The sequence below is a fragment of the Brassica rapa genome, chromosome A03, assembly GCF_000309985.2.
Source record: "Brassica rapa cultivar Chiifu-401-42 chromosome A03, CAAS_Brap_v3.01, whole genome shotgun sequence".
In the NCBI taxonomy this organism is placed as follows: domain Eukaryota; kingdom Viridiplantae; phylum Streptophyta; class Magnoliopsida; order Brassicales; family Brassicaceae; genus Brassica; species Brassica rapa.
In genome coordinates this window covers 14024282-14049847 of record NC_024797.2, presented here as the reverse complement: position 1 = coordinate 14049847, position 25566 = coordinate 14024282, and the positions used below count along the sequence as shown (strand labels likewise).

The following is a 25566-nucleotide window of genomic DNA, read 5'->3' as shown; positions in this document are numbered from 1 at the left end:
GGTCTCTCTCTTTTCTTTCCTTTGTCTTTCAGAGAGAGAGAGGTTCTGTCAAGCTGGCCGGATCTGTTACTGGAGCTTGACTCCCGACGTTCGGGCTATGCCTCTGGCAAGCGGTGGCTCCCAAAGCACTGTCTTGGCCGGCTTCTGACTCCGACAAGTAGGTGGTTCACATAACACAATCTTGTCCGGCTTTAATATGAGATTCATCTCCATCTCTGATGGATTTCAGCTTTGTTTTATCTGTTTTTTTTATAAATATCTTTTTTGTTTTCTTTATCCGCTTCTTTGATCTTCTATCGATTTGAAATTGCTGAGAATATTTTCGGATTGTTGAGAAATTTTCCTGTTTTAACGGATGGTTCCATCTTCAAGCTTATTTTTATCATTAAAGATGGCTGTTTAAAAAAAAAAAAAGTTCGATTTTCAACTTTCCTCGGGTTATCAGATCTTGGTATGTTCCAATCGTATGTCTCTGAAGCGTTGTTACGGTTATGGCTACTGATCTCGAGCTTTCATGTTGGCTGGCTGTTCTAATCTTGTGTCTCCTGTTCCGGTCTGTTCCGGTGGAGTTCCGGTTAGTTTTCCGGCTACGATTTCGAAATCGGTGAAGATAGAGATGGCTCTGCTCTTCCGACACGCGTCCATCTTCCGCTTGCGTTTGACGCGTCTCCATGAGCTGTCGTGATTGAGCCTCTTTCTTCCATTGGGCTTTATGTTACTGGGCCTTGTGGATGGCTCTATATGACTTGTATGTTTGCCCCTGTTCTTTGGACTTTCTTTTTAAGTTTGTTGTACTATGTTGGCCTTTGGCCTTTAATAAAACGAGATGATAAAAAAAAAAGCATGTTACTAGAGCAGGTTCGGTCCAAAAAAAAAGCATGTTACTAGAGCTGAACACTCCAATACTTTTTGCGAATCTATTAAAACATGTAGAGTTATTTTACAGTATGGACGAACCAATTTTGATTTCTTTAGCCGATCTCGGATGCCACTAAAATGAAAGATGCTCTTTAGTAACACTAGACATAATTTTATTAAATATAATATATAAGAAAAAATCCATAACATAATATTCATTCAACAGTAGAAAATAAATATTTTATATATTTGAATCTGGAGTTTAAAGATTAGAATTTAGAATTTAGGAAATATAATTAAGGTTTAGGGCTATGGATGTGATATTTTTTAATATTTTTATTAATTAATAAATACTATTTTTAGAAAATATTTAAATACTATTTTTACGACAAAACTAAAAAAAAATACTATTTATGAGAATCTATCCTACCAAAATTGGTTTTGGAAAGCTTATATTATCACCGGATTATAAAATCCCCTGTAAATGAATCATCGAGTATTATAACATGTTTTCGTAGCCACGTGTCATCAAGAATATGATTTTTAGAACTCTTAGAAAAATAAGTCAGTCTATATAAACTTATACTATGTTTTTTTATTAAACTAACTATCAAATTAATTAGTAATGTACCAAAGAATATATTTTTTTTCTTAAATAAAATCTACGAAATTACCTAATATGGTTAACATATATATGATAATTAATGATTATGAATAATACATATTTGATAACAATTTTTGTATTCTTTTTCTCTTTGTTTAATTTTATATTATTAAATCAAATTAAACAATCACATTAAAAATATAATAGATTTTTTCTTATATGTTATATTTTGAATTTTTAAAAACGACTATAAATCACTAAAAATGGTAAAACTTCCACATTGAAAATTCTGTGATCAGTGATTTAACTTTTTTTTTGTTCAAACAAGATACAAATGATCACTAAATAATTTATTGTCACTTAATTTTTTACTCCATATAATTATTTTACTAAATAATTTTTTTTTGTTTTACTTAATTTAGCTAAATAGATAGAAAAAGTAATAAATATAAAATCACTTAGGCAAGAACATTAGATATCCATTTAGGTACGGATTGTTTTTTTCGGGTATCGTTTTTTTTTTTAAATTAGGCTCTACTTGAATATTATAAATTCATGTATGGGTTTTGAGTTGGGTTCTTCTTGGTCTGGATGAATTTGGTTATGATATATAAGAACCTAAAAATATCTAAATAATTAACAAATATATCTAAAATAAATTTGGATATTTGTACCAAAAATAACCATATCACCCGATTTAGTCATGATATTTTGAATACAATTAGTTATATTACGACTCATCTAAATAAATATCAATGTATAAAAATGTAATAAGCACTCCATGGAGCAGATCAATTTTTAGTGGGAATTAAAAGCATATACAGGAAAAAAACAAACATAATGAAGTCTTCATCTTTCTTTTACATGGGAAACCTTCCATTTCCGAAACAAAACAAGTTACGATGTTAGAATTTATTGTGTTTCATTGACGCTCTTTCTTTATCGTTTTATACCTATATATCATTAAATGAATTTTCAGATTCACGAGAAACTGGGAATCTCAACAGCCGGTCGCATTACTTGTTAATTCAGAGTTTAGTCTCTATAAATAGTCCCCTCGATACTTCTTTTCTGTTATATCATTCTAAAAATTTATTAACAGCAGGTTCAAGAAGTAAAAGAAGATAGAATGTGGTGGATGAACGTTTTCAGGTTCATTAGCCTTGCTGCTAATGTTGTCTCAGCTGTTGTAGGCTTGATTATGATCTTCATCTAGTCTATCAAATCTTCAACTATGTAGAACAATATTATCTCTAGTATTAAAGAGTTGTTGTTTGTTTTCTTTAAGATATCAAAGAGGTAGATCCATATTGCCTCTATTATTTAAGTAAAATCAGTATCTTATTTTGCAGTGTCTTTCTTTAAGTCTTTATATTTTTGCTAATTGCGGTACAATGGAAAAAACAAAACAAGCAAATGCCCACTTCTGCTTCTCGCCTTCTTCCTCAATTTACTTCTATCGTATGAGGCATTGAGCTTTTGCTCTTAATTATCTAAAACTTCCATCTTGTTTTGTATATATTTACTGTAATAGAACAACTAAGAGGCTACTCTTTAGACTTTGATAGATGCTTCTCAGTCAAGCAATGAATATGAGTTCTCTTTGATTCGTTATCATTACATAAATATAATCAAGATTAAGCGATCCAAACAATCGACAATGGTACAATTCAACCTATTAGGAAGCCGAATTTAGAGTAGAACCGGTTAAGAGTTAATCGACATTATTTCTATAAAATATACAACGAAACGAAAATATATGGAAAAACAAAATTCTTTTAAGCTATTTTTGCTCTCTCAGAAAACACAATTGTGATATATGAAAAACTATAGAAAGATCTAGAATGATACAAAATAATGAAATATACCATAGATATACACTAAATATTTGTAAATAGCTAATAGTATACACTAATTAAGGTGTCTCGTATATATATGTACTAGTTTTCAATTAGGATGTATCTTATTCTCATCACCTACACACAAAGACCCCCAAGTTTCATCCTATTTTTTATCTTCCTCCGCTGTGGTAATCTTTTTCAGACGTTCACATCGCTCATATTGACACCATGGCTGCTACAGAAGGACAACACGTCATGGCTCTCATCAGCAAACGTCTGCGTACCCACCGTAAGAAATACAACCGAATCACTGAGGTGGAAGAGTCTATTTCTCAGGGTAAAACACTCAACAAGGAGCAAAAAGAAACCATCCTCTCTAAGCCAATCGTCACCGCCCTAATCCAAGAGCTCGAAAAGCTCCTCATCCTCCTTCCGCCGCCGTTTCAGAAGAGATCATTAGCCTCCCTGCTAAGAAAAACAAAATGCAAAAGGTATTCACTTATTTTCTCTAAGGGTGTTAGCCACACATCGTACCATAATAAACCTAAACCTAATCTTCCTTCTTCATAGGCATGTAAGGAGGTGGCGCCTGAGGAGAAAGACCTGACTTCCAAGACAGACATGGAGGATTGCAAGGTCTCCGATGAGGTTTCGAAAGACGATATATCTCCTTGTAGCGAAAGCTCTAAAGACGTTACACCATCGCCACCTTCTACAAGTAGTGGAAAGGCACAACGTAAAAAGAAGTCTAAGAAACCTCAGACCACGAATTGATTGTGTCTCCAACTTCTGTCCGTAGCAGAAGTCTATACAAAGACAATAACTGGAGCTGCTTTGGTCACAAGTTCCCTTTAGCTTTCTTTTACGAGGATGACTTTTTGAGTTGACTTTGTTTCTGCTATTTTGGTTCATTTATATTTGCAACATGGAATTTCTTATTCACCAAACTATATATTCTAAATAAAAACGATATATTTTAAAAAAGCCTTCGAAGTTTTGATTATACAACATGAAAACACATCAACGTCCAGCAAACACAAACCTATTGCAAGCAATGACCAAACGTTCTCTATGTACATATAAAAGTAGGCTTATATGTACTACATATGTGACATTATATTCATACAATTTTGGTATGCATGTGGTGTTTATACAAACAATCTTTGACTAGACTTCTTTCCCGTTAATGACGGCCAAAGACGGCGAAGATTCGCCGCTGATCCTGCTTGGGGCCGGAGTGTTCCTCCGCGACTGGCGCTTCGTTGGCACTATGATGACTTCACCCTCCAACTTCCCAAGCACACTGTCATCATCATCATCACCATCACCGCCTTTGAAAACAGGATGAATATAAGCTTCTTGCAGGTAGCCTTTCAGGTTCAAGTTCGGCTCTTTTGCTCTTTCCAACGTATCTTTCATCATAGCTTCCTGTAAGAATGCGATTTTACAGAAAACAGTGACCAAACCGGACCAAACCAAACCATAGTAGATATGTTACAAAGAAACCTGACCTGCAAGGGGTAACGGACAAAGGCGGGCTCATAACGGCCTTTACAGAAGCGGTGGAAACCGATTGTAATCACGGGAAGAGCGATGATAAATGGCGCAGCTAAAGCAGCACGCTTTGTAACCAACAAACCCATCAGAAGCAACTGAGATATGACCAATGCCGTTATAATCCGTCCATGAACATCTGGCCAAAACGCAGCCGCACTCTCATACTCTTGATTATACACATTTATGATCTGAAAATCAATAAAACAGAATAAAATGTTACGAAGTTACATTTAAAATCAGCAAAGAAGAAACTACTACTCTCTCCGTTTCAATATGTACGATGTTTTAGGAGATTTTTGTTGTTTCATAATAGAAGATGATTTCACATATCTAGGTAACTTTAACTTTCTGAAAACTTATATATCCGATTGTGTTTTTATTATTTTCATTTATAGTTAAGTAAATTGCTTTTAAATTATATTTTCAAGGACTGTTTTTAGAAAATGTAAATTTCTTAATATATGTGTATTGAGTCAAACATCATATATTATGTGACAGAGGGAGTATTGTTTTACCTGATGACGGTACACAATGTAAGCAAGTGCAAAGAAGACTAGGATGAAAGGAAGAAGCATTGGTGTCACAGGAGCGTAGACAAGACCGAGAAGGAAGTAAAGCTGTATCTGAGGCTCTCCTGTGTTGAAACCGATGCTTCCCGGGTCCATTGCTTCCTCTCTGTCTTTCTCTGTTTTCACCAAGAAAGCGTTTTTCAAATGGTATATAATGAGAGGCTTCAACATGAGAATCTCTCCTGCAATTCCTGCCCACCCATCAACCATTATGTATGTGATAAAGAAGGTTGCTTTCATCGGTATCGCCACGCCAATGGTCTGAGGAATCCTGCAAAAATTGAGACAGTCTTTAGAGAAGAAGCTTCTGGTATTAAAAAGAAGAAAAGAATGAAACTTCATCAAGAGAGAGAGATGCATACTGATTTGGAGACTGGTTGAGGAAAGAGTTGAGCTGCTCAAACGCAGCTCCAGCGATAACATTGGCAAGAAAGACGTTCACAAAGTTGAATATGTAATATCTAGAAGCTGAACGTCTTTCCAACAGTGAAATCGCTGTAAAGCCTTCAAACTTAGACATGGTCATCAGTATGGATGGCAGAAAGATGAGGAAAAGCTTCAGCACAAGACCAGATAGCAACCCTGTTATCACCGATTTAACGAAGCCACTGCAAAGACAAATGTCATGTAAGAACGAGAACAATGTCTGGAGAGAAAAAGAGAGAGAACTCACTGTTCGATAATGACACTCAAGAAGGGAGCAACTTTCTCAATGCCCTCAATGGTAGCAAGAGATTGTACAAATGCAATAGGGATGATGAAGAAGAAGGTGAGGAAGAAGAAGGCTACACTCATTGCCAATCTTCTTATAGTCAAAGAAACATATGGCACTGCAAGGTTTGGCCAAAACACATCACGCGGCTCTGGGGCCCATTCGGTTAACCACTCTGTTGGGTTTCGTGTCTGTGTGGTCTGAGCGCAGACAGCAGCAGCCCAACGGGTCTTGAAAGAGACAAAAGATGCTGGCATGATTGACTTTTGATCTTTCACCACATTCTCTCTTTCTTCAGCAATCTATAAACAATGAAGATAAGAATAATAACACAAATGGTAAAACCAGAAGAGATCCCAAAGCTTATACCTCTTTAGATGTTTTATCTACTTCAGCCATGTAGTGTTCAATTGCGTCAACTTTTTGTCCGCACAAGCCGAGGCAACCAAGCTGTGTTTGTTAAAAGAGAAGATAGTTAAGTTATTACGTAAGTAACATAACAAAACATCCTAGTTATCAAGTTCAACAATTTTAAGTACCTTCACCATTGGTCTGATCTGAGAGTTGTTTCTAGAGTATTTGAGTTGATAGTAGTCAAGCCAATTCTGCAGCTTCTTCCTCTTATCAACCAAATCAGCGAGCTTGTTTGCATTGCATACCACCTTTATAATGATTCCAGAAAATAATTAAAGTCACAATAGAAATGGTTTAGTGAAAAAGGACAAGTCATGTTATGAGAAACTGTGTACCTGATGTGTGAGGTAGTGGTCAGGGTGATTGACTAGGAAGAAATGCTCCACAAGCTCACTTACAGTTTCATCTGGGTCCGGAGGAACATTCCTAACAAGAACCTGTCAAAAATTTCATGACATTTAACACACAACACAATCAATGTTCTGACATTTTAAGAGATGAATCTTACAGTAAACTGGTCAGGACGACGAGCTTCTGAGGCAACAAACTGAAGCCTCATGTTAGCAATTATCTCATACTCCTTCATAAGCATATAACAAGTCCAGATTGTGAAGGCGTAAGCCATTACAATATGAGTGGCAAACCTGGAAAACAATATTTTTACTTTAAGTCCCAACATTTTAAATCATAAAAAAGGGATTTTGAGATGTTGTTCTCTAACAAACCTTTTTGAATACAATGGGATATTTGATACTGACAGTTTGTCAATATCACTTGCAGTTACATTCTTTAACTGCTTAGCCAACTCCAACGTGTGGTTAGTCCAATGGACAGGTACAAGCACTGCCCATGCAAGTATTGCTATTGGTGCAAAAATCTTAAGCCTGCAAAAATAATGTAACCAACAAAAAACAATATTCACTATCAAATGCCTCAAATCTTTTTTTTAATTAAATATTACTAACAAACCCGAACCCGGAATAAATGATCCGATTACAAAGCCGATTTACACAAAAGCACCCTATTCAAACTATTTTCTAGCTAGCTTCGTTCCACCCACTAAACCAACACGTTCCGCTAGCAAGGATTTAAAATCCCGTTCTCTATCTTTCGACAGAACTACAAGAAGGTGAGATTCAACTCGTTTCCTCGGATGCTGACTATTAAATGACTCAAATCTAATAGATGCCATTTAATCTTATAGATAATAATTTTGTATACAAAGAATCATTAGTCAATTGATGTTTTGACTCAACAAGGCTTTGCAAAGAATTTAAAAAGTCTGAATCTTTCTTTACCCAAGCAAGTAGATGCGGAGGTACACAACAGAGTCTAGACCCGCATGATCAATCAGCTCACGCTCAGGCATCTTAAGAGCTTCAGGCATCCAATGCAAGAACTTGAGGTATGCTCTCACGTCCAAATTCAAAAACCCTCCACTTGCAGGGCTGCTTCTTAACCCCTTGAGGTACCATTTAGAGAAGTAAACTCGGTCGTTGAATGGCTGAAGCCTCAGGACAGCAAAGATTATGAAGAAAATGAATGCAGTGACGATGTTTATCCCTGCTGCTACACCAATATCTTTAAGTGTTGCCATGATTTGTTACTTTTGCTACTCCAAATCTCAGAATTTAACCTGCTATACACAAATTAAGAGTTGATTACTATTAAAATTCAATAAAAGTGCTTTGAAGTACAAGTCAGGTTATAAACAAGGGAAGCACATCAAAGATTGAACCTTTAGAGACTGTATCAAACTAGAAGCAACATAAGATTCCCCAAATTGGAAGTATTATACAGAAACATTAAAAATTAATTTTTAAAAGAAAATTGAGAACAAACCCACTTCTGATTATATTACAAAACATTAAAAAAAAAACAGTTTTGAAGACAAACCCAGTTCTGATAACTGTGAAAGGATTGAACTTGACACGAGATCTCAAGCATAACAACAGACCCTTTGAATGTAAATCAAGTGAAAACCCATAAATGAAGTTACAAAAGCAAATTGAAACAAATCAAACCTTTACACAAACTTACTCTACAGAGATTTGGCGAAAATATTAAAATTATAAAAAAGGAAAGAGAAAGAGTGAGAGAGTAACCTAGAGATGGGGAGTGAGGAGAGGTAGTGAATGGATTGACTCGAGATTCATATGAAGTTAAAGCACTGGTGAAGTAACACGCACACCACGCGGAAAAGAGAGAGAGAGAGAGACAAAGATTATAATATATGAACCTAAATCATTGTTGTTTTCTGGATTTTGAGATATTTTCTTATTACTGTTTTGTTTGATTGTCAGTGGTAATGGAAAGGGATTCGACAGAGATTGAACGAACTGTAGTAAAGTTTTTGTCGGCAGTCAGAACTGTAACGACCAAAAAGACGAGAAGATTTTTCTTTTTAGATAGTCATAAAGATAAGGCAAAAAAAGGACTATTTTTATTCATTTTTTCAGTTTATCTAGTGTTAATATTTCAGGACCGTGTGGGTTTTAGAAGTTACGTTAAACTACAACTGGCCGACCAAAAAAAATATTACAACTGATCTGGGAAGAAAGAAACAAATGTTATCGGAAGATTTGTCTGTTTCTCATCTAAAATCCTCAGATCTTGACACTGAGGCATACTGCATACTGCATACTGCATACCGACATGACTTTTTTTAAACGTGGTCCTAGATTAAATAAAATGATTGACAAGGAACATCTTTTTCTTATTTGTCGTGGATATAACAAGTGGTTTTATGCATTTTGATTATTTAAAGAACTAATTATATACTAACTATTTAACGCAGTTATATATCTACAGCTACAGTTGAAACTTGAGAATGTCCGCCAATAGAAGGTTATGTGTAATATTATTTTGTTTTGCAGATAAGGATTTCAAATGTGTTTTTATTTATTTTACTATTTAAATTATAAATATATCTTACCTTTTACGATAATTCGGTCAGTTAGTTTCTTTTTGGCATCTTCGGTCAGTTCCGTTTAACGTAGTATAGCAGTTACAGATTTATGAATCAAAGTGACTTGAAATTTTATTACATGTTTAGTAGTACTATTAGACTATTAGTTCTCTTTCCTATCGGAATAATTTGATCAATTATTCGAAATAAATAAATTTATAGTATATAATTTATTACTTTTTTCAAAATTGTTTGTTCTTTTTCTGTATGTTATTTATTTCATTGCATTCTTCTCCCTTTCATTTTTATTATTCCTCTAAAAATCATCCAACGTATAATTTACAAAAAAAAATCATCTAACGTCGAACTGTATGAGAAAAGAGAATTCATCTGAAGAGTTGATGTAATTAATAGCTGTTGCCATGCTGTCAAGATCCTAAAGGCTAGTTGAACATGAAACTTCTGATTCACGTAGCACGCTCGAATAAGAGAATGAATCACACGCACCAACAGTATCGATGAAAGGAAGATAAAATCTGCATTTCACACGTGTGGTAAGACAACTTTTTAACTGTTTACCTTTTCGCACGTGCTGCGATGTGTTATAAAGAAATATCGATGAATCTAATGTTTCTTGACTTTGACCAACTTGCGTGATTGCCTAGGCTAAGATATCGACACGTGTGTCTGGATACATTAATAATATTTTTTATATGATCATGAGGCGACGTCGTGAAAGTGGGTAAGGTGAGGTGTTCCATCAAGAATCACTTAAATTACAAAATTAGAATAACGGAATAAAAGATAGCAGCCAAAGGAAAAATATTATTTCCTGAAATGTCAAATCAGATTATACACCAAACTTTACCATAACCCACATCTTCTTGTGTAATGATAGGTTAGAGAAACTTACTTTGTCAGATTGTTGCGTGTGTTGTTTTTGTTTTGTAATGTGTTCATTTTTTGAACATGGTCACTGATTTTGTTACTGTTTGCTATCGAACCCACCAACTTTTAATGAGTACTAGAGATTTTTTCGGGCTACGCCCGGGTTTTTGACTAATATTTTTTATTTAATGTAATACCTATATATTTTAACCATGTTATATAAATATGAATTATCATTAATATTCAAAAAATTATTCTCCAAAATTATATAAGCACGTGTATTTTGTGTAACTGTTCAGTTTAGTTTATTTTTGTTTCCAATTTTTTGGTTTTAGAAAATAGGATCCATTTGGTATTTAGGAAATTAGCTCTGATTTCGGTTCAGTTATTTCAGTTTTTGATTCAGTTTGGATAACATAGTTAGAAACCGCCTAATATCTGAAATAATCTTGGATCAAATCTAGTTCCGGTTTGGTTTTGGTTATTCGTTTAATTAAGGTTAAAAGTTAAAAAAAATGTTTCAGATTAAATATCAGATTTTTCAGGTATTGAATAAAAAAAATTCAGGTTTTGAATAAAAACTCGGATAACTTAAAATATGTTGGATAAAAAATAATTGGATAATTTGGTTTATACATAGTATTTTTGTAAATATTTTTTTATTTTAAATCTAAATATAGTTAATATTTATAAAAATATAAACTATATTATAGAAATTCGGGTATTCATTGAGTTATCATTTTTGATTCGATTTAAGTTTTTCAGTTCTAAAAATTATATGATTCGGTTCTTTGTTTTGGTTTTTCTGTTTCAGATAAATGTGCCTATGTCTAAATATGATGGTGAACCACAACATGAGATGAATACATAATTAATTAAACATTAGTTATGATCTAATTTTTTTTTAAAAAAGCATGTGTGTACATACAGTAGACTTTCATCTATATACTCGAACGGTACGTCACATATACTATTGTTTGATTGTTACTTTGCGTTTCTTAAACTTTTGGGCGGTGCGTCACATATACTATAATTTGATTGTTTTTTTTTTGAAGAACAACTATAATTTGATTGTTACTTTGTGTTTCCCAAAAATGTTTATATCAAATTGTTTGTGTAATTTCTGTGGTCTAAATTGTCAATTACACCATTTTCTAGTGATTTACATACATACATGATATTTGAATAACTACGATATTGAATTTTCTCTTTCTTGTTTTTAAAGCACAAAAAATAGAAAACTGTCATTGAAATCGATATACAACATATATATTTTGTTAACTTAACATATGTGATAGTTGAAGCCAGTTAATATCCCCTAAACTATATTTAAGAAGTGATTTGTATATGTGTAAAATTTACTATATTTAGATTTATGTTTTTAGTAAGATTTCTTAAATATAATAATGATGATTTTCTATACACAGATTTATATTTTTGGAAAAGTTTCATAATATAGTAATAACTAATAAATTTTATATCAAAAATATTTTTTTCTCAGTAAATATTCATTTTGGCAAGATTTTATGATACCTAATAACTTTTTTATATCTATTAAAATAATATGTTTTTATATATAAATAATAATTACGAATATTAAAATTTTACATCAATATATGAATAATATTTTTATTATCAAAATAAGTGTAGTTTAAAATATATTTTATCAACATATATAAGTTATTTTTATTTAATGTATATATTATTAGAAATAATTTATATATTTACAAATAGACATATTTAAAAATGGTATTTAAATAAAGAATAATATAATAAAGTAACTTTATAAATTTCAATTATTTTTATCAAAAGTTAAGTAATGCAAAATTAAAGGGTCAAAATAAACTTGAATAAATCAAACTAAAAACAATTACATTATGATTTTTTTTTAAACTAATAAAAGTAAAATATAAAAATAGAAAATTTTATTTATATATAATATTTTTAAATATTTTATATCTGCGCATGGCGCAATAAATACTCCTAGTTAGTCTATAATATCAGCGAAAGTTTTATGCTTTTGGTAGAGGTTAAAATTAGCAACATCGGCTATGTAAAACCCTAAACGCATACAACAAACCGTTATTCACTGATCACGCTTGCTCACCACACAACGGTGCCCGTTCACCCACTCCTGTTAGTCTTCCAGTTGCTGCTGTTGCAAAGCCTTCAACATATGCTCCTCTTAGGGTACATGGTGAAATACGATCACTCACCATACAATAATATTTATTGTTACATTATTATAACTTTAACTATTTTTTCCCTGAGCTAGATGTAATTTATAAGCAACAGTCTAATGTTACTACTACATACAACATTACTGTATATATTCTCAGGGGAAACTGATATAATATTCTGCCTCCAGTTAAAGGGGCTGCCCGCAAATCCCTTCAAGGAGCTCCAGATTCTCTACTATAATCAAAGTAGGATTGAGAGGTTCCAATTAATTCACATGTTCAAAACCCTTCCTAATTCACTGATCGACGGTGGGAATGTCTTAAAGGAGAAAATGGAAAGGCCAATGCTACCATGTCGAGTCCGCTGAACCAGCGCCTGTTGCTTTAAATCACATTAATCATACTGGCATATATATCCCAAATCAGCCAGGATTGATATTGCCTTTCTATACGTAAAGATCAGGTTATTTCCTCTCAAAATTTCATTTCGTTAATGAAAATAAGTTCATTCGCTTTACCTGAGCTTTCATGGACCGGAAGACATTCCAGAACCTGAAGGTTTCATCTCCTGCTCCGTTTGCATTCGTTTTTCCTTCAGGTGATACCGCAAGGAACATAAATCGGTCTGTGTAACCTGTCAGGGACTCAGGGTTACAATTTGAACTGAAAAAAAAAAGAGACAGGTTCAGTAACCACATATACTTAATGATGCCGAGTAATATACAGAGCCAAAGGTCAGAGAGTTTATTACTTTGGAGATGGTTAGGTATTTCCAGTATGTTATTTGGTTTTGGGACCATCCAATGCGTGCTTACCAGCTTGTTTATGTTCTTAGACCAAGCTAGATTACATACCTGTCATATGAAAGAACCAAGACAGTAATAACATTTGGTTTTTACACATGAAATCATGGGAAAACTGAAAAGAAATTACCTGACTGCAAGTATTTATGGAAGTAGACATTGTTCTGGGAAAACATATGCATCTATCAGCAGGCCCACCAACAAAAGCAAGGAGCAAGAAGCTCGCTAACATCAGGAGACAAAGCAATGGCTTTAGAGTGCAGCACCAAACGAAACAATCTTGAGTTACTTTAAGCTAAAATGATTACTTCTTTCTTAGATGTTTTAAAGCATATTCGAATGATTGTTTGTGTACCTCGATTTTGCATCCGACATTTCGCTTGTTCTTCTTGTTCCTGTGTCGAGAAAGCTTCACATGTTGACCCTCTCAAGTACAACTTACAATAATCCTATCCAAGTTTCTGCTCATAAAAAAAGTATACTGTAATCAATCAATCATATTTATTTTTACAAAGTACACAACTTCTTTTCATATTGTTTGACTCAGCAAACGAAGGTTCACATGATTGCATATATGTTATAAGTTTTCTCGAACCTGATGTCACCTTCAGCTTGCTGCATCCTAGAAATGGAACCAAAATCCAACTGAGCAGGATCAGGGTAATTCTGAGATGTGATGATACAAACGGGAGTTTATACAATAGGTACGGTGCGTAAAAACACCAACCCGTGAATAAAAATTCAAAGAATGGCTCTATCCTACAACATAGCAACATGGCTGGGGGACCAAAAAAAAAAAAAAAACAAAAGAGAGAAAGTAACCTCTCCAATCTTCTTCTTTCAGAGAGAGAGAGACCTCAGAAGCGTCTGATCTCTTTGTTAAGAGGATGGGTTTCAGGAGTTGCGTTCTCGTCTTCCTTCCACATCTTTATGGTCTTGTCTGCCTCACACGTTACCAGCCTTGAACCCGTCTGATCGTAACACGCTGCATATATACCAGCTTCATTCTCCAGCGAACCAGGCTGTACAATAGCTTGTGCCTGTTGGAAACTGTGACCACTCTTCCAATCCCAGAACCATAAGCTTCCATTATCACCTCCAGTGACCATTACACCATCCTCATTCACAGCCACTGCGTTGATTGTGGCTCTTTGCTGAGAAAGCATGTTGTGGCGAAACTCTCCCTTAGGATTAAGGCTAAACTTCTTGATGTTATCAGCCGATGCAGAAACAGAAGCATTCTTTGTTGGATGGAGCGCCGTTGCTCTGACAGCTTTCTTATGATTCGTTAGAGTTGTCATTGTTCTACCGTAACGAAGGTCCCAAAATTTAATGGTGGAATCATGAGATCCGGTAACAACTTGAGGGTGGGTTGGAGGGGTGAAGAGGGAACAAACGTCTTTGTCATGTCCCGAGAGTGCAAAACTCTGCGTCTTCTTACGGATATCCCACACCCTGCAGACAGAGTCTCGCCCTCCGGTTAGTAAAACGTCGAGAGTTGGATGAAGAGCTAAACAGTAGACGCCAGAAAGATGGCCATGATCGGATAACCTTATTCTGCTCAAGGTCCCAGCATTTTACTTGCTTGTCATCACCAGCAGAGAACATGTAGGAGGTATCTTTGTTGCTTACAGCAAGGCCTCGTACTTGCCCAATATGTCCAGTAAGTGTGAGCTTCAGAACTCCACTCGCTACATCCCATACCTTAATGGTACCATCAGCTGAACCAGTGCAAAACCATTCATTACTTGGCTCAAATGCAACAGATCTAACCCACCCCAAGTGCCCCTGGATCACCCTGTAATTCTTCCATGGTGTGAAACCTGAACTGAACTCAGTTACAAAAATTCTCTTGATTGCTGCAGCTTCTCGTAATAGCTTGTTAATTGGGAATATCAGCAACCACCAAATCTTCCTCAATGGCCTCTGTATTCTCGCTAATACACAAACAGTGGCCAAGATTAAGCTGAATTAGCAATTTACAGTTTACATCAATCACAGTTCAGGAGCTAAAAAGAAGAAATCTCTAACCTCCACCGCTCGATAGAAAACTTACCGGAGGGTTGATCAGATTAATGGCTATAGTTTTATATTCTTCGACAGAGGTTTTTGATTACGATTGGACGGAAGATTTATGTAGATGGAGAAACAAAGGGGTGTAGGATGATTTAGTTAAAACATATTTTAATAATTTAGATTGGATCGACATTATTTACACCGTAACGGCGAGTTGCAGAGACCGATGAATTTCACGATAGGAATGATGAGGGTGATGGAGGAGTCCCGTTGCTAGACTGATGACCAAGGTTGGAAGTGGTGTGGGCTGTTGCTATAATGGTTGTAGCCCAATAAAATTGACCCAATAAAATTATGTCTCTAGTTATAAATTGTATGACGTGGCAAATGAAAACTTTTTGATTGGTCGATTTTTTTAGATGACCTGGATAGCTTCTCTGTTGAGTATATCCAACTTTTAGTATTGTAATATATTTTTACAATTAACCAAAAAATATGTAGACAATTAAGACCGCTCTGATTTTTTTTGGTTAAATATTAAACCCAATATTAAATACCCACTCCAAAATTTACATTAGAGTTCGAAGACACTAAAATTTTTAGTATAATATTTTTTAAATAAATAGGCTTTACATTTATTTAATAATATACATTCACAAAATACAAGAACAGAATAATAAGAGACATTTTTTTAGCTTAAAGAAACTTTCAAATTAATTAAATTCAGTTAAAGTTTTGATATTATAACGTATATTTAACATAGTTTGATTTTATATAAATATTAACCAAATAAAATTTGTTTGCCTTTTACGTCTAAATAGAAGATATTCAGCCATATGCTATAGATATCTTAATGTGTGAACCTAAGACATTCTCCTATATATAACTAAGATCGGCCCGCCCTACGGGCGGAATATTAGTTAATTTGATATTCACTAAATGTTCGAGTTGAAATTTGTTTTAAGATTCAAGAATTTGGTTATTTGTTATGTCTTACTTATTAGTATGCGGTGGTATAGTTGTTTTTTTATTATTCTTGCTTTGGTATTGTATCAAATTAACTAATTGTCCAACTCATAATTATAGATGTACAAATGTGGATTTGTGATAAAGTTTGATGACAATACTGTTTTTTTTTTAATTCTTATTCATAGTGGAGTGTGCATGTGTCAGAAAGAGGCATATAACAACTTTTATGTTTTTGTGTATGGATTTTAAATATATATTATTTTGTATAATGCATACTTGCTCTACAACATTTGCTTGTAGACTAAAAAAATTGTTTTCTATATTTTAAAAAAAGAAAATATTTAATCTAAAATATAACATAGACATATGTATTGACTATATATAGAAATTGAGTGTTATTTAAAAATGACATATGTATAGAGATTTTTCAATCATTACTTCACTGGCACAAAACATTTATAATTTTAAATATCTTCTTTTAAAAGCAAAACTACTAAAAGCGTGTACAGCAAATGTATTTTGATATATATTATATGCATCAAGTTATAAAAGTTGGAAACATTGCAAAACTGTTTGGAGCAAAGTTTTTAACTTCACGATCTTCATCTTGACGTCAATTCAGTGTCGGTCCTGGCCACAAGCAGAAGAAACATGGGCTTCCAGCTGACACGATAATAAGTATTTTCGCGGCCACATATTTATAAAAAGTGACTTTAGCCTAGTGGTTCTAAGAGTAATTACCAGTGCTAGAAGTGTTGGGTTCAATTACCCTTAACTGCATTTATTTATTTTGGCCCTAAATATAAAATGGGACACGTGTCACTCCTAGAACGCACGAATTGATGATGTGGCTTGGCGAACATTTCTTTATATATATAGATAGATATGGCCAACTAGTAACACAGACACAGTATATGCCACTCAAATTTTCCTCATCTTCATCTAATAATATTTCTATCTAGGTATCTTTTTTTTGGTAAAAAATGTTAAGATTTCATTACCAGATTTTAAGTTTTTTACAGACTTGACAAAGATGACTAGTAGCAGACTTGCAAAATGAAACTAACAGAAACTCAAACCTAAAGAAACAAATGAAATGACTCAAGCACAAGCGCAGTACACAAAGGATACATCGGAGAGGAACCGTCACTTGCCACAGAATCGATCCGCAGTTATAGCGAGAGCTGGACCCGGTAGAGTTTGGCGTACCCGGTGACCAGTTCTTTATGATCGGGTTGTCAAAAACAGCTCGCTAAGCCCTCCCAGTCAGCGGACTTCATGGACCGACGCCTGCCACTCGAGACCAAAACCACACGTCCCAAACAGGTCGAGCTTTATTTAGAGAAGGAGAAACTATGAGCCGCCACACGCTATCGAACCTGCACCAGAAAGACAGAGCCCAATACTCCACCAGAAGGCGAAGTGGACCAGGACAGCCCTAGATCAGCCCTCAGTCCTTGTTGACTCCGCACGTGCCGCCACCGAAAAAGCTAGTCGTGGTTGACAAGACCGACTACTCGCCTCCTCGCACACGCCCCTACAACGGAGAACCCGTAACAGATCAAGCCGGCTTGGAAACGAAAGCAACACCATAGAAGCCCCTGTGAGAATGGTTAACCAGCCTAAGAAAGAACGCCATCGGGATCAACAAGACGACGGAAGAAACACCGCAGCTCCACCGTCTGAGGGACCCTAAGCGTCTTCAGCCAAGCGAACCAACCCACCCATATCGAGAAGATCAAACAGAGAGGAGGCAGAGGAAAGAGACAGAGCTCTCCACAGATCCAGATCTGACGCCAGATCTGAACCACTGCCATTCCGCTTGACCAAAGAAACCGCACATCCGCTCCTCCACTTCGCTTCTCCGAAGATCCGGGTCCGACGCGCCAGATCTACACCGTACGGTGGCGCTAGAACAGAGCTTCGAGAAAGGAAACAGGGAGAAGGAGGGAGAGGAGAGGCGAAGAAGAAGGAAACGAAAGAGAGGGGGGGGCGACCGGCGTTAACAGAAGAGAAGCACGCCGCCGGCCACCCAAACGGAAAGCTAGGGTTTTCGCCGAGAGTTTTTTCTATCTAGGCATCTTCTTCATCACTACTCTTACATCACTTACTTAAAAACACCTTTCATAATGTCAAACACAAGTTTAATATGTTAGTAAATAAACTGGTTATATAATGCGTTTTCGCTAAAGAAATACTTCATTTCTATGTCAAATATTAATGTTTTAATTTGCACACATATTATTCATATTTTAGATTTTATTTTATGTAATTTTTTAAAAAGATATATTAATTAAAATTTTAAACATTACTTTTTTCTGTATACAGAATATATTGGTGGTTTACACAGAATCTCTTAGCTTTTATCAAACATTCTTTTCATGCAAAAAATAAAAATATTCGTTTCGTGCAAACGAAACTTTTCACTAAATAACACAATCCCTTAAGTATTTATTTGGACGTTTCTCGTAAAGGAAATTCTTTAAAACTGCGTTACAAAACGTACAATTACATTTTGCAGATAACTAAACAGTCATTTTATATTTATCCATATGCTTCGTATATCTTTCTTTATATTCTTACATTTATTATGACTTTGATATAATGCACAAATCAATTTCCGTTTCCTTCTCATAACTAATGCAAAGCCCTTTATACTTTAGCAGTATCTTAAGCTTCCAAAAATACACTTCAAATTTTATTTTTACTTTTACATTTGTAAAAGTTTTTAGATCTTTTGTGGAGTTTACTTAGAGACGGGAATGGATACCAGGAGAGGCATGGATTTGTCCCGACCCAAAATATGATTGAGCAAAGTCTTCAATATTCTCTAACCTGTCATTAGTCCATTAAAAAGAGTTTAGGGCCAAACAAAAAGAATGAAACAACTTTTTAAAACAAAGTTTACTTTACCTGTAGACATAGTTAACCATAATGCCTCCACTTTGATGAATACCTTTCTCTGATCTATCCGCCATCCAATTTATTCTTTCAACCATCTATGCAACATATCAAAACAAAGGCGGCTTATCAATCTCAACCACTCTATGTTTAGTCTAAAACCCTTCTCACATTCACTGGACTTACCGCTCCATTTTGCAAGTGGAAGTTAGCAACAGAGTCTAAAGCTTTTCCTCTCTTCTTCTCCTGCAAGAGGTACCTACCGAAGACAAAACATTAGTGAGCTTAAATTGACCATTACATCTCCAAGAATGAACATACCTAGCACACAACCGCATCAGAATAGGTTCTAAAACTGGTAATATACGAGGTGAAGTAGCCCAATCACAGTTCTTTGCTGATAGCAAGTTCAACAGAACTTCCATGCCGTTGCTACCGGAAGAAGAATCACTGCAAAAACAAGTATCATTGGAACTTTGATAAGAACATACATGGAAGAGTTTGATCAATTTATGCTTACTCTGATAGACTCATGAGGGCTTGTTCCTCTTCTGGTAGTAATACTTTCTCGCTGAAAGTAGATGAAGATGGATTGCTCTGTGTACCATCGCGCTCTTCTTCAGCAAATCTTGACTGAGATGATAGCTTCGAGAGGAGCCATTGCATGTATCCAGGGATGGGGCTTAGTGTTGCAAATGTCTGCAACAGCAAAAAAAAAAAAAACATTGATAGTCTCTTTCTCCAGTAACACATTTTGCATACAAATTAGTCAAAAGTACTCACAGAAACATGTGGCATTTCTTTCTTCACCAATGTAATCACTCGTTTGATCAGAAATTTACCTAGGTTTATCCCAGCCAAGCCAGGCTGCAAAAATACATAAGAGGCAAAAAAAGCCTTCAATAATGGTTTCACAATCTATAGATATGCAAGAAGTTGAAGAAACCTATATGGTTTGATATTAATGGTTTGGTAATCTATAGATATGTACAATGTTCAAGAAAATGGTATACAGTAATTAGGTCATTTATAGGGGATTATTGATTAGACGGGTGTCTAGACTGTTTTTTGAATGCCTACGCTGATTTTGTTAAAAATCACTCAAGAAAAATTGATTCCTTTAGGTCCGATTTAGACGCACCTAGACCGATTTTTAGAATTAAGTACAAACCTGAGTTGAAGAAATGGAGTAAAACAAAGCGCATGTTGCTTGGTTCTCTGGTATTGGTGGATTGTCCCACAAAACTTCCTGTGAAGGAACAAAGAAATTTCAGACAATATGCTGCAAAAGCTAAAAACTAAGCAGCATAGGGTCAAGACTAGTTTGACCTGAATTGTCTGAGCAACAGTTTCCATAAGAGCAACTTCGATGAAAATAAGAGGTTCACCTTAAAAAAAAAATAAACTGCGAGATTAGTGAAAGAATGTGATCAACTTAGAATCAAAGAAACATGTGTATGAAACTAAGTAACTAACTAACCAGGGATAGATGGATGAAAATAACCAAAGCATCGACGACCTATTCCCAATCTTCTTTTGAGATCCAAGAGGTTGCTGATTGGATGCACCGCCTTATGTATCACACACACGTTGTTAGATTAACAACACAAAGTTATTCTAAATTGAGACTACTAATGCATGCATACCTCATAAGCAACAATTTTCTCAAGCAAGGAAGCAGGATCATCCCAAGTGATCTGATGAAGCTCTAAAGTAGCAGGACTAAGCCACATCCCTAGTTTCTCCTTTAGATATGAATCTAATGCTCGCAAAGAGGGCATGTTATCTTTCCTACAACCATCAGTAGCAGATTCAATTTTAACCAAACTATTTGAGTTTCAGTCACATAAACAAGAGGATGAGAAGGCATTACGTGAGTATGGAGAGAAGATCAGCACGGAGGATGGAGAGAAACCGCAACCCTCCAGGATGAGTATTCAACCTCTCAAAGAAAGTTTCATACGTTGGCTTGAGAGCATGTCTCAGACTCCACTCAACGCGATAGAAAACAGAAGATGAAGCCTCCTTCTTTGGAGAAGAATGAAGCTCTGCATCATCATCACTTGCTAGTGGGGTTTCAAGTCCAAGATATTGCTTAATGAGTTCTCGGACTTGTTCTCTGTTGACATCGTATTCTTTGGCTAAGGCAAGAAGTAGTTTCCCACGGTCTTCAAGGGAGAGGCTAAAGTATCCCTAGAAAATCATTTTGATGAGAATAAGTAAGAGCGTTGAGAGAAGGATCAGGATGTGAAGATAGTTTATTATTACCTCTTCAAAGTCATTAAGAGTAATGTCTGAGCCACCGGTTTTAGTAGCAGAGATAGCTGAGTGCATTGTTTCACGAACTACATCATATACCCTAAACAATATATTAACAGAACAAATTGTAAATTAAAAAAAAAAGGACTTATTCAAATATAAAATGGTATCAGTTAGTAGTTAAAGTACCTTCCTATGGTATCAAGCTCACTAGAGTTTCTCACTATGTGATCTCCAGAATGATTCTCTTGAGGATTGGATGGGATCTCTTTCTGATAATCAGTCAACAATCAATTAAACAAACAACTTGGGTCTTATTATATTCATACTCTATTTAAAAAAGCATTCAAGAAACCATAATAATACAGTAGATTCAAAGCTCAATAAGCAACAAAAAAAAAAAGGTTCCAATTTCATTCTTTTTTTTTTTACATTAAAAAGACAAACTTTCTCATTTCCCATGATCATATATGGTTTGGTTGGATGTTTTGGAAGAAAGGGCTTACAGTAAACTGAGAAAGGGACGATTTGGCGGAATGGTTAGACGATCTCATCCTAGCGCGCAACAGAATCGCCAGGTTTTTCTTGCTCATCTCTGTTTCATTTTCATTAACATCTCATCACAAAAATCAGACAAAAAAAGGAAAAGCTATTCGCATCAGATTAGGACAGGAGGAACCTTAAAATCTTGGCCGTTCAAGGATGGCGAAATTAGCAACAGATTTTCTTCTCTGTTCAACGGCTTTAGTAAGTTAAAAAGCCCAAAGTACTAAAACGGCGTCGTTTTCACTTCACCAACCGGTTTAATGATGAAGTAAATAATTTTCTGTGACAAAATGTATTTTTGTCATTTGCCCAAAAGAACTCCAAAATTAAGAGTTTTGATATGGAAGTGAAATGATAAATTGATGTTTCAAGAAGTGATTTACAGTATCCTGCGAACAAAAAAAAATTACATGATGATTGTATGGTGGTAATCGTCTCGGAAAGTTTAAGTTCAAAAAGAAGCCAAACATCTCAAAAATCTTCTCGATCAAGTCTCTTTCTCTGAACTAATCCATAAAATGACGTAATTATAAAACAATTTTTTTTTTTTGGTTTGAATAAAATTTTAACATTCAATATTTTGAAAAGAATGCTAAAGCCGTTGTTGTTTCACAAACATATATTTCAAATTTTTGTATAAACTTATGTGTTGTAGTTTTTACCAATATAGTCCCTTACATTTCAAATTATCAAAGCTTAGTAATTCTACAAAATGTTTTGAATTCTCATATTTTGACCAACATGACATTTTGATTGTAATCTTACCAAATGATTATAATTGTTCATAAACACCAAAACGCTTAATGAAAAAGTTTGTTTTCGATAAATTAAGAAAATCTATACCACAAGGCTTTTCTTCCCATGTGAGAGACCATTCATGCCGCGTGTCTAAGTAACTTACAGACAGGCCAACCATTTTTCTGGTGACAGACAATAACAGTTATGAAACTCTGATCATAACGCATATATAGAAACATAAAGAAAGAAAAAAGAAAACATTCTAGAAGTTTCTAGAATTTCTGAAGAACAACAGAGTTGGCGAGACCAGCTTGTTCAATGGTCTGAGTGAGATCAGTCAAAGGCGTAGGTGGGAACCCCATTGTCTGAAGCTGGTAGTTAACCGGAGCTCCAGGTCGAGAAGAGTCAATGAAACCTCGAATGTCGTTGACAGTGTGATGGTGGTTGAACTTCCCCACAAGCCTGGTCCCATCCGTTAATCTAATCTGGATCGATGTGGTCGGAACGGTTTCATCTATTACAAGACATTGACATGGAGTTGGAGTTGGTGCTGCTAAACCGGTTTGGATGGGAATGGTGGCGGTCTCTGGAGCCATTGGTGAGCCACTTCCGCTGCTATCGTTGCTGCTACCACCTAGAGTCCTCCCAACACCCTGAAATGAAACCTTACGCTTCTCTCTTTCCTACAATGACCAAAAACAAGATAGTTAACTTGATTAAGAAATGATAGAAGCTTTAGGTTTATTTTTTGTATCAGTTACCAGAAAAAAAAACCCGAAAAACTTGAAAAACCCAACTCCAAGATTCAATATAGCATCCGAAATGAGTATTTGAAACCTAAGTAATTACTTCAAATACTCAATTTCATGTTGTTGTTTTTTTGTCAGCATTCAATTTCATGTTTATTTTGGTTAAATCCTACAAAAAGTATTATTAACCGAACTCAAATGAATTTCAATCCAAAATGAATCTTATACAAAATTATAAAATCTACCTGAATCCTAATTATTATTAACTAATCCTGACCCGGACATATAAAACTAGAAAGGAGCCTAGGCTCAACCAGAAAACTCAATCCGAACCCGAACGAGTATCCGAAGGCCCAAGCATACATAAGATAACATTTTGATGATAAAGCAAAACATATAAAAGCCGATCAAGAACAAGATATGCAATACGGATATAGAGTATAGAGAGGACTCACTGGACATTTCTCTTCCCTCCTCATCAGATTGACATGAACAGGAGCTCTTCTATCTGCAGGCTCAAGCTCTTTCGGGCACTCAGACTTTCGAATGCTCTACAATCAAAAAAAAAAAAAAACAGAACAAAAACAAATCAGTAACTCAGACAGAACATAACAGTTTCACATGGAACTTAATTATGTACCTCGAGAAAAGAAGCATTCTCTGGATCATCCAACTTCCTCAAAGGACCATCATCAATGGTGAACCCATTAGCCCAAAAAACAATAGTGTGAACCACAGGCTCAGGCTGTTGAGAACCAGTTGAAACACTTTCTCCTGAAAGCAACCTCCCAGTTCCGGTGAAGCTCGTGGAACTCGAAGAAGGAGTCTCGAGAGGTCCTTCCACAGCTCCTAGTTGTCTAGCTTGATTGAATATCTCATCAACATCGTCTTTCTTCGAAGGATCTTGAACTAGCATACCACTGCAACAAGATTCGAATATAAAAAAAAAATCATTACAACACATCATCATCCTCTAATTACAGAACACCAGATCCAAACATGACTAATCACGAATCCTCACACTTGTATCATAATTAGGTTACCTTTTCTCACCGCCGGTGTAGTATTCCTGAGGACTGTCGGAATCACTGTCGGAGTCAGGACCGGACCTTCGATTGAGATCGGACAGAGTGCGGATTCCACCGGCTCGGCTACTCGATGGCCTCGCCGGTTTCTTGTCCTTCGATGACATTTTTTTTTCTCAGAGAGAGAGAGAGAGAGAGGAAAGAGCCGAGAGACTTTAGAAAAATAAAGATATTGAGTGAACGAACGCTAGAGAGAGACGATCACTAGCACTCGTATCACGCGCTACTTGAGCGCGTGGGTTTATTCTGTGACTTCTCAAGTTAACTTAAGGGAGTACCAAACTCTAGATTTTGCTGTTGGTACTTTGGTTTTGGACATTTTTAGATGTATGACGTTCGAACTAATTCGATGCATGTTTTGTTTTTCATTTTTTTCTCTAACCTATTGCACTATTCTTAAAACAACTATATTTACACTTCTGAAGAATTGGTGTGACTTTTATTGCTTTTCTTTTTTTTTATTAGATAATTTAGGGTTAATTAAGTTATATAAACAAGAAACTGATTCCTGGTTTATTCGATCTTAACCGATCTTAACCGAATTAAAGTAAAACTTCATTTTTTTCTAGAATTGAGTAAAAATGGATATGAAGCAAAAATGCTCCAACTCCATTTTATTTCTTACTCCATAATGAAATAATAAACGACCAAAAAATAAATTACTACATAAATGGAGTAAATTTTATTATGAAGTGAGATATGAAATTGGGTCGAAATATTTCTTATTTTATATCCACTTTTACTTTATTTTAGATTAAAAATTGGAGTTGAGTTGGAAATGCCTTTATCAAGACAGTAAAAACATGAGAGGCTCAGTGACACATGAACTTATGCTACGTGTGGCAATGCTGTAGGTACTAGGGGTGGGCACTTTACCCGATATCCGAAGTGGCACCCGAACCCGATCCGAAAAACCCGAACCGAAATCCGAACCTAAGTAGCAAAATATCCGAACGGGTATTGAATAAG

General features: G+C 35.2%; 5 protein-coding genes, 1 long non-coding RNA gene and 1 pseudogene across 14 annotated transcripts; 2 read left to right on the top strand and 5 right to left on the bottom strand.

Moving 5' to 3' along the window:
- The first annotated feature begins 11 nt into the window (after positions 1-11).
- Positions 12-4140, top strand: LOC103858651 (annotated as a pseudogene). Its single transcript, XR_004455924.1, has 3 exons — positions 12-2923; positions 3506-3794; positions 3874-4140. The product of XR_004455924.1 is annotated as an uncharacterized LOC103858651 (transcript).
- A 115-nt stretch (positions 4141-4255) lies between these two features.
- LOC103858652 (protein OSCA1) lies at positions 4256-8914 on the bottom strand. 4 transcript variants are annotated; one of them, XM_009136047.3, is made up of 12 exons: positions 8661-8914; positions 7854-8194; positions 7281-7439; positions 7064-7199; positions 6891-6992; positions 6681-6803; positions 6511-6591; positions 6103-6443; positions 5792-6037; positions 5376-5700; positions 4815-5048; positions 4471-4731 (listed from the first exon to the last, which is right to left on the bottom strand). In XM_009136047.3, exons 2-12 carry the CDS (start codon positions 8150-8152, stop codon positions 4471-4473), a joined length of 2307 nt encoding a protein of 768 aa, XP_009134295.2. In that variant the 5' UTR covers positions 8153-8194; positions 8661-8914. The 4 variants fall into 4 exon arrangements, with proteins under 4 accessions (XP_033142031.1, XP_009134295.2, XP_009134294.2 ...); XM_009136046.3 differs by having other exon boundaries at positions 7854-8191; XM_009136049.3 differs by lacking the exon at positions 8661-8914 and adding an exon at positions 8452-8472 and having other exon boundaries at positions 7854-8191.
- A 2475-nt stretch (positions 8915-11389) lies between these two features.
- On the bottom strand, positions 11390-14189 carry LOC117132371 (protein FIZZY-RELATED 2). 4 transcript variants are annotated; one of them, XM_033286221.1, is made up of 6 exons: positions 13930-14189; positions 13690-13795; positions 13465-13559; positions 13283-13385; positions 13050-13165; positions 11390-12934 (listed from the first exon to the last, which is right to left on the bottom strand). In XM_033286221.1, exons 2-6 carry the CDS (start codon positions 13700-13702, stop codon positions 12926-12928), a joined length of 336 nt encoding a protein of 111 aa, XP_033142112.1. In that variant the 5' UTR covers positions 13703-13795; positions 13930-14189; the 3' UTR covers positions 11390-12925. The 4 variants fall into 4 exon arrangements, with proteins under 4 accessions (XP_033142112.1, XP_033142109.1, XP_033142111.1 ...); XM_033286218.1 differs by having other exon boundaries at positions 11390-12907; XM_033286220.1 differs by having other exon boundaries at positions 11390-12977; positions 13930-14188.
- Positions 14190-14191: 2 nt separating this feature from the next.
- On the bottom strand, positions 14192-14635 carry LOC117132592 (protein pleiotropic regulatory locus 1-like). Its single transcript, XM_033287308.1, has one exon. It carries the CDS (start codon positions 14633-14635, stop codon positions 14192-14194), a length of 444 nt encoding a protein of 147 aa, XP_033143199.1.
- A 46-nt stretch (positions 14636-14681) lies between these two features.
- On the bottom strand, positions 14682-22578 carry LOC103858649 (malonyl-CoA decarboxylase, mitochondrial). 2 transcript variants are annotated; one of them, XM_033286146.1, is made up of 16 exons: positions 22159-22578; positions 21986-22074; positions 21669-21751; positions 21489-21579; positions 21094-21413; positions 20867-21011; positions 20701-20791; positions 20550-20608; positions 20392-20469; positions 20004-20087; positions 19741-19919; positions 19542-19670; positions 19407-19479; positions 19233-19318; positions 19090-19154; positions 14682-15271 (listed from the first exon to the last, which is right to left on the bottom strand). In XM_033286146.1, exons 2-16 carry the CDS (start codon positions 22070-22072, stop codon positions 14772-14774), a joined length of 2070 nt encoding a protein of 689 aa, XP_033142037.1. In that variant the 5' UTR covers positions 22073-22074; positions 22159-22578; the 3' UTR covers positions 14682-14771. The 2 variants fall into 2 exon arrangements, with proteins under 2 accessions (XP_033142037.1, XP_009134292.1); XM_009136044.3 differs by lacking the exon at positions 14682-15271 and having other exon boundaries at positions 18842-19154.
- On the top strand, positions 16916-18845 carry LOC117132384. Its single transcript, XR_004455961.1, has 2 exons — positions 16916-17281; positions 18397-18845. It is a non-coding gene; the product is annotated as an uncharacterized LOC117132384 (long non-coding RNA).
- Positions 22579-22825: 247 nt separating the features above from the next.
- On the bottom strand, positions 22826-24814 carry LOC103858648 (plant UBX domain-containing protein 4). Its single transcript, XM_009136039.3, has 4 exons — positions 24556-24814; positions 24153-24432; positions 23968-24063; positions 22826-23446 (listed from the first exon to the last, which is right to left on the bottom strand). Exons 1-4 carry the CDS (start codon positions 24702-24704, stop codon positions 23036-23038), a joined length of 936 nt encoding a protein of 311 aa, XP_009134287.1. The 5' UTR covers positions 24705-24814; the 3' UTR covers positions 22826-23035.
- Between the last annotated feature and the right edge of the window lie 752 nt (positions 24815-25566).

Bases quoted from the DNA above. Each gene is read 5' to 3' on its own strand.
- LOC103858652 (XM_009136047.3), bottom strand. From the start codon at position 8,152: ATGGCAACACTTAAAGATATTGGTGTAGCAGCAGGGATAAACATCGTC. The intron at 7,200-7,280 runs GTTTGTTAGAGA...ATTGTTTTCCAG, and splicing joins ATCCCATTGTATTCAAAAAG to GTTTGCCACTCATATTGTAA. The intron at 6,038-6,102 runs GTGAGTTCTCTC...TTGTCTTTGCAG, and splicing joins TTGAGTGTCATTATCGAACA to TGGCTTCGTTAAATCGGTGA.
- LOC117132371 (XM_033286218.1), bottom strand. The intron at 13,386-13,464 runs GTAATTTCTTTT...TTCATATGACAG, and splicing joins CCATAAATACTTGCAGTCAG to GTATGTAATCTAGCTTGGTC. The intron at 12,908-13,049 runs GTAAAGCGAATG...TTAAAGCAACAG, and splicing joins TCCGGTCCATGAAAGCTCAG to GCGCTGGTTCAGCGGACTCG.
- LOC117132592 (XM_033287308.1), bottom strand. From the start codon at position 14,635: ATGACAACTCTAACGAATCATAAGAAAGCTGTCAGAGCAACGGCGCTC.
- LOC103858649 (XM_033286146.1), bottom strand. From the start codon at position 22,072: ATGAGCAAGAAAAACCTGGCGATTCTGTTGCGCGCTAGGATGAGATCG. The intron at 21,414-21,488 runs GTAATAATAAAC...ATGATTTTCTAG, and splicing joins CTCTTAATGACTTTGAAGAG to GGATACTTTAGCCTCTCCCT. The intron at 20,470-20,549 runs GTCAAACTAGTC...GTTCCTTCACAG, and splicing joins CTGTTGCTCAGACAATTCAG to GAAGTTTTGTGGGACAATCC.
- LOC103858648 (XM_009136039.3), bottom strand. From the start codon at position 24,704: ATGTCATCGAAGGACAAGAAACCGGCGAGGCCATCGAGTAGCCGAGCC. The intron at 24,064-24,152 runs GTACATAATTAA...TTTTGATTGTAG, and splicing joins AGAATGCTTCTTTTCTCGAG to AGCATTCGAAAGTCTGAGTG. The intron at 23,447-23,967 runs GTGAGTCCTCTC...TGGTCATTGTAG, and splicing joins GGAGGGAAGAGAAATGTCCA to GAAAGAGAGAAGCGTAAGGT.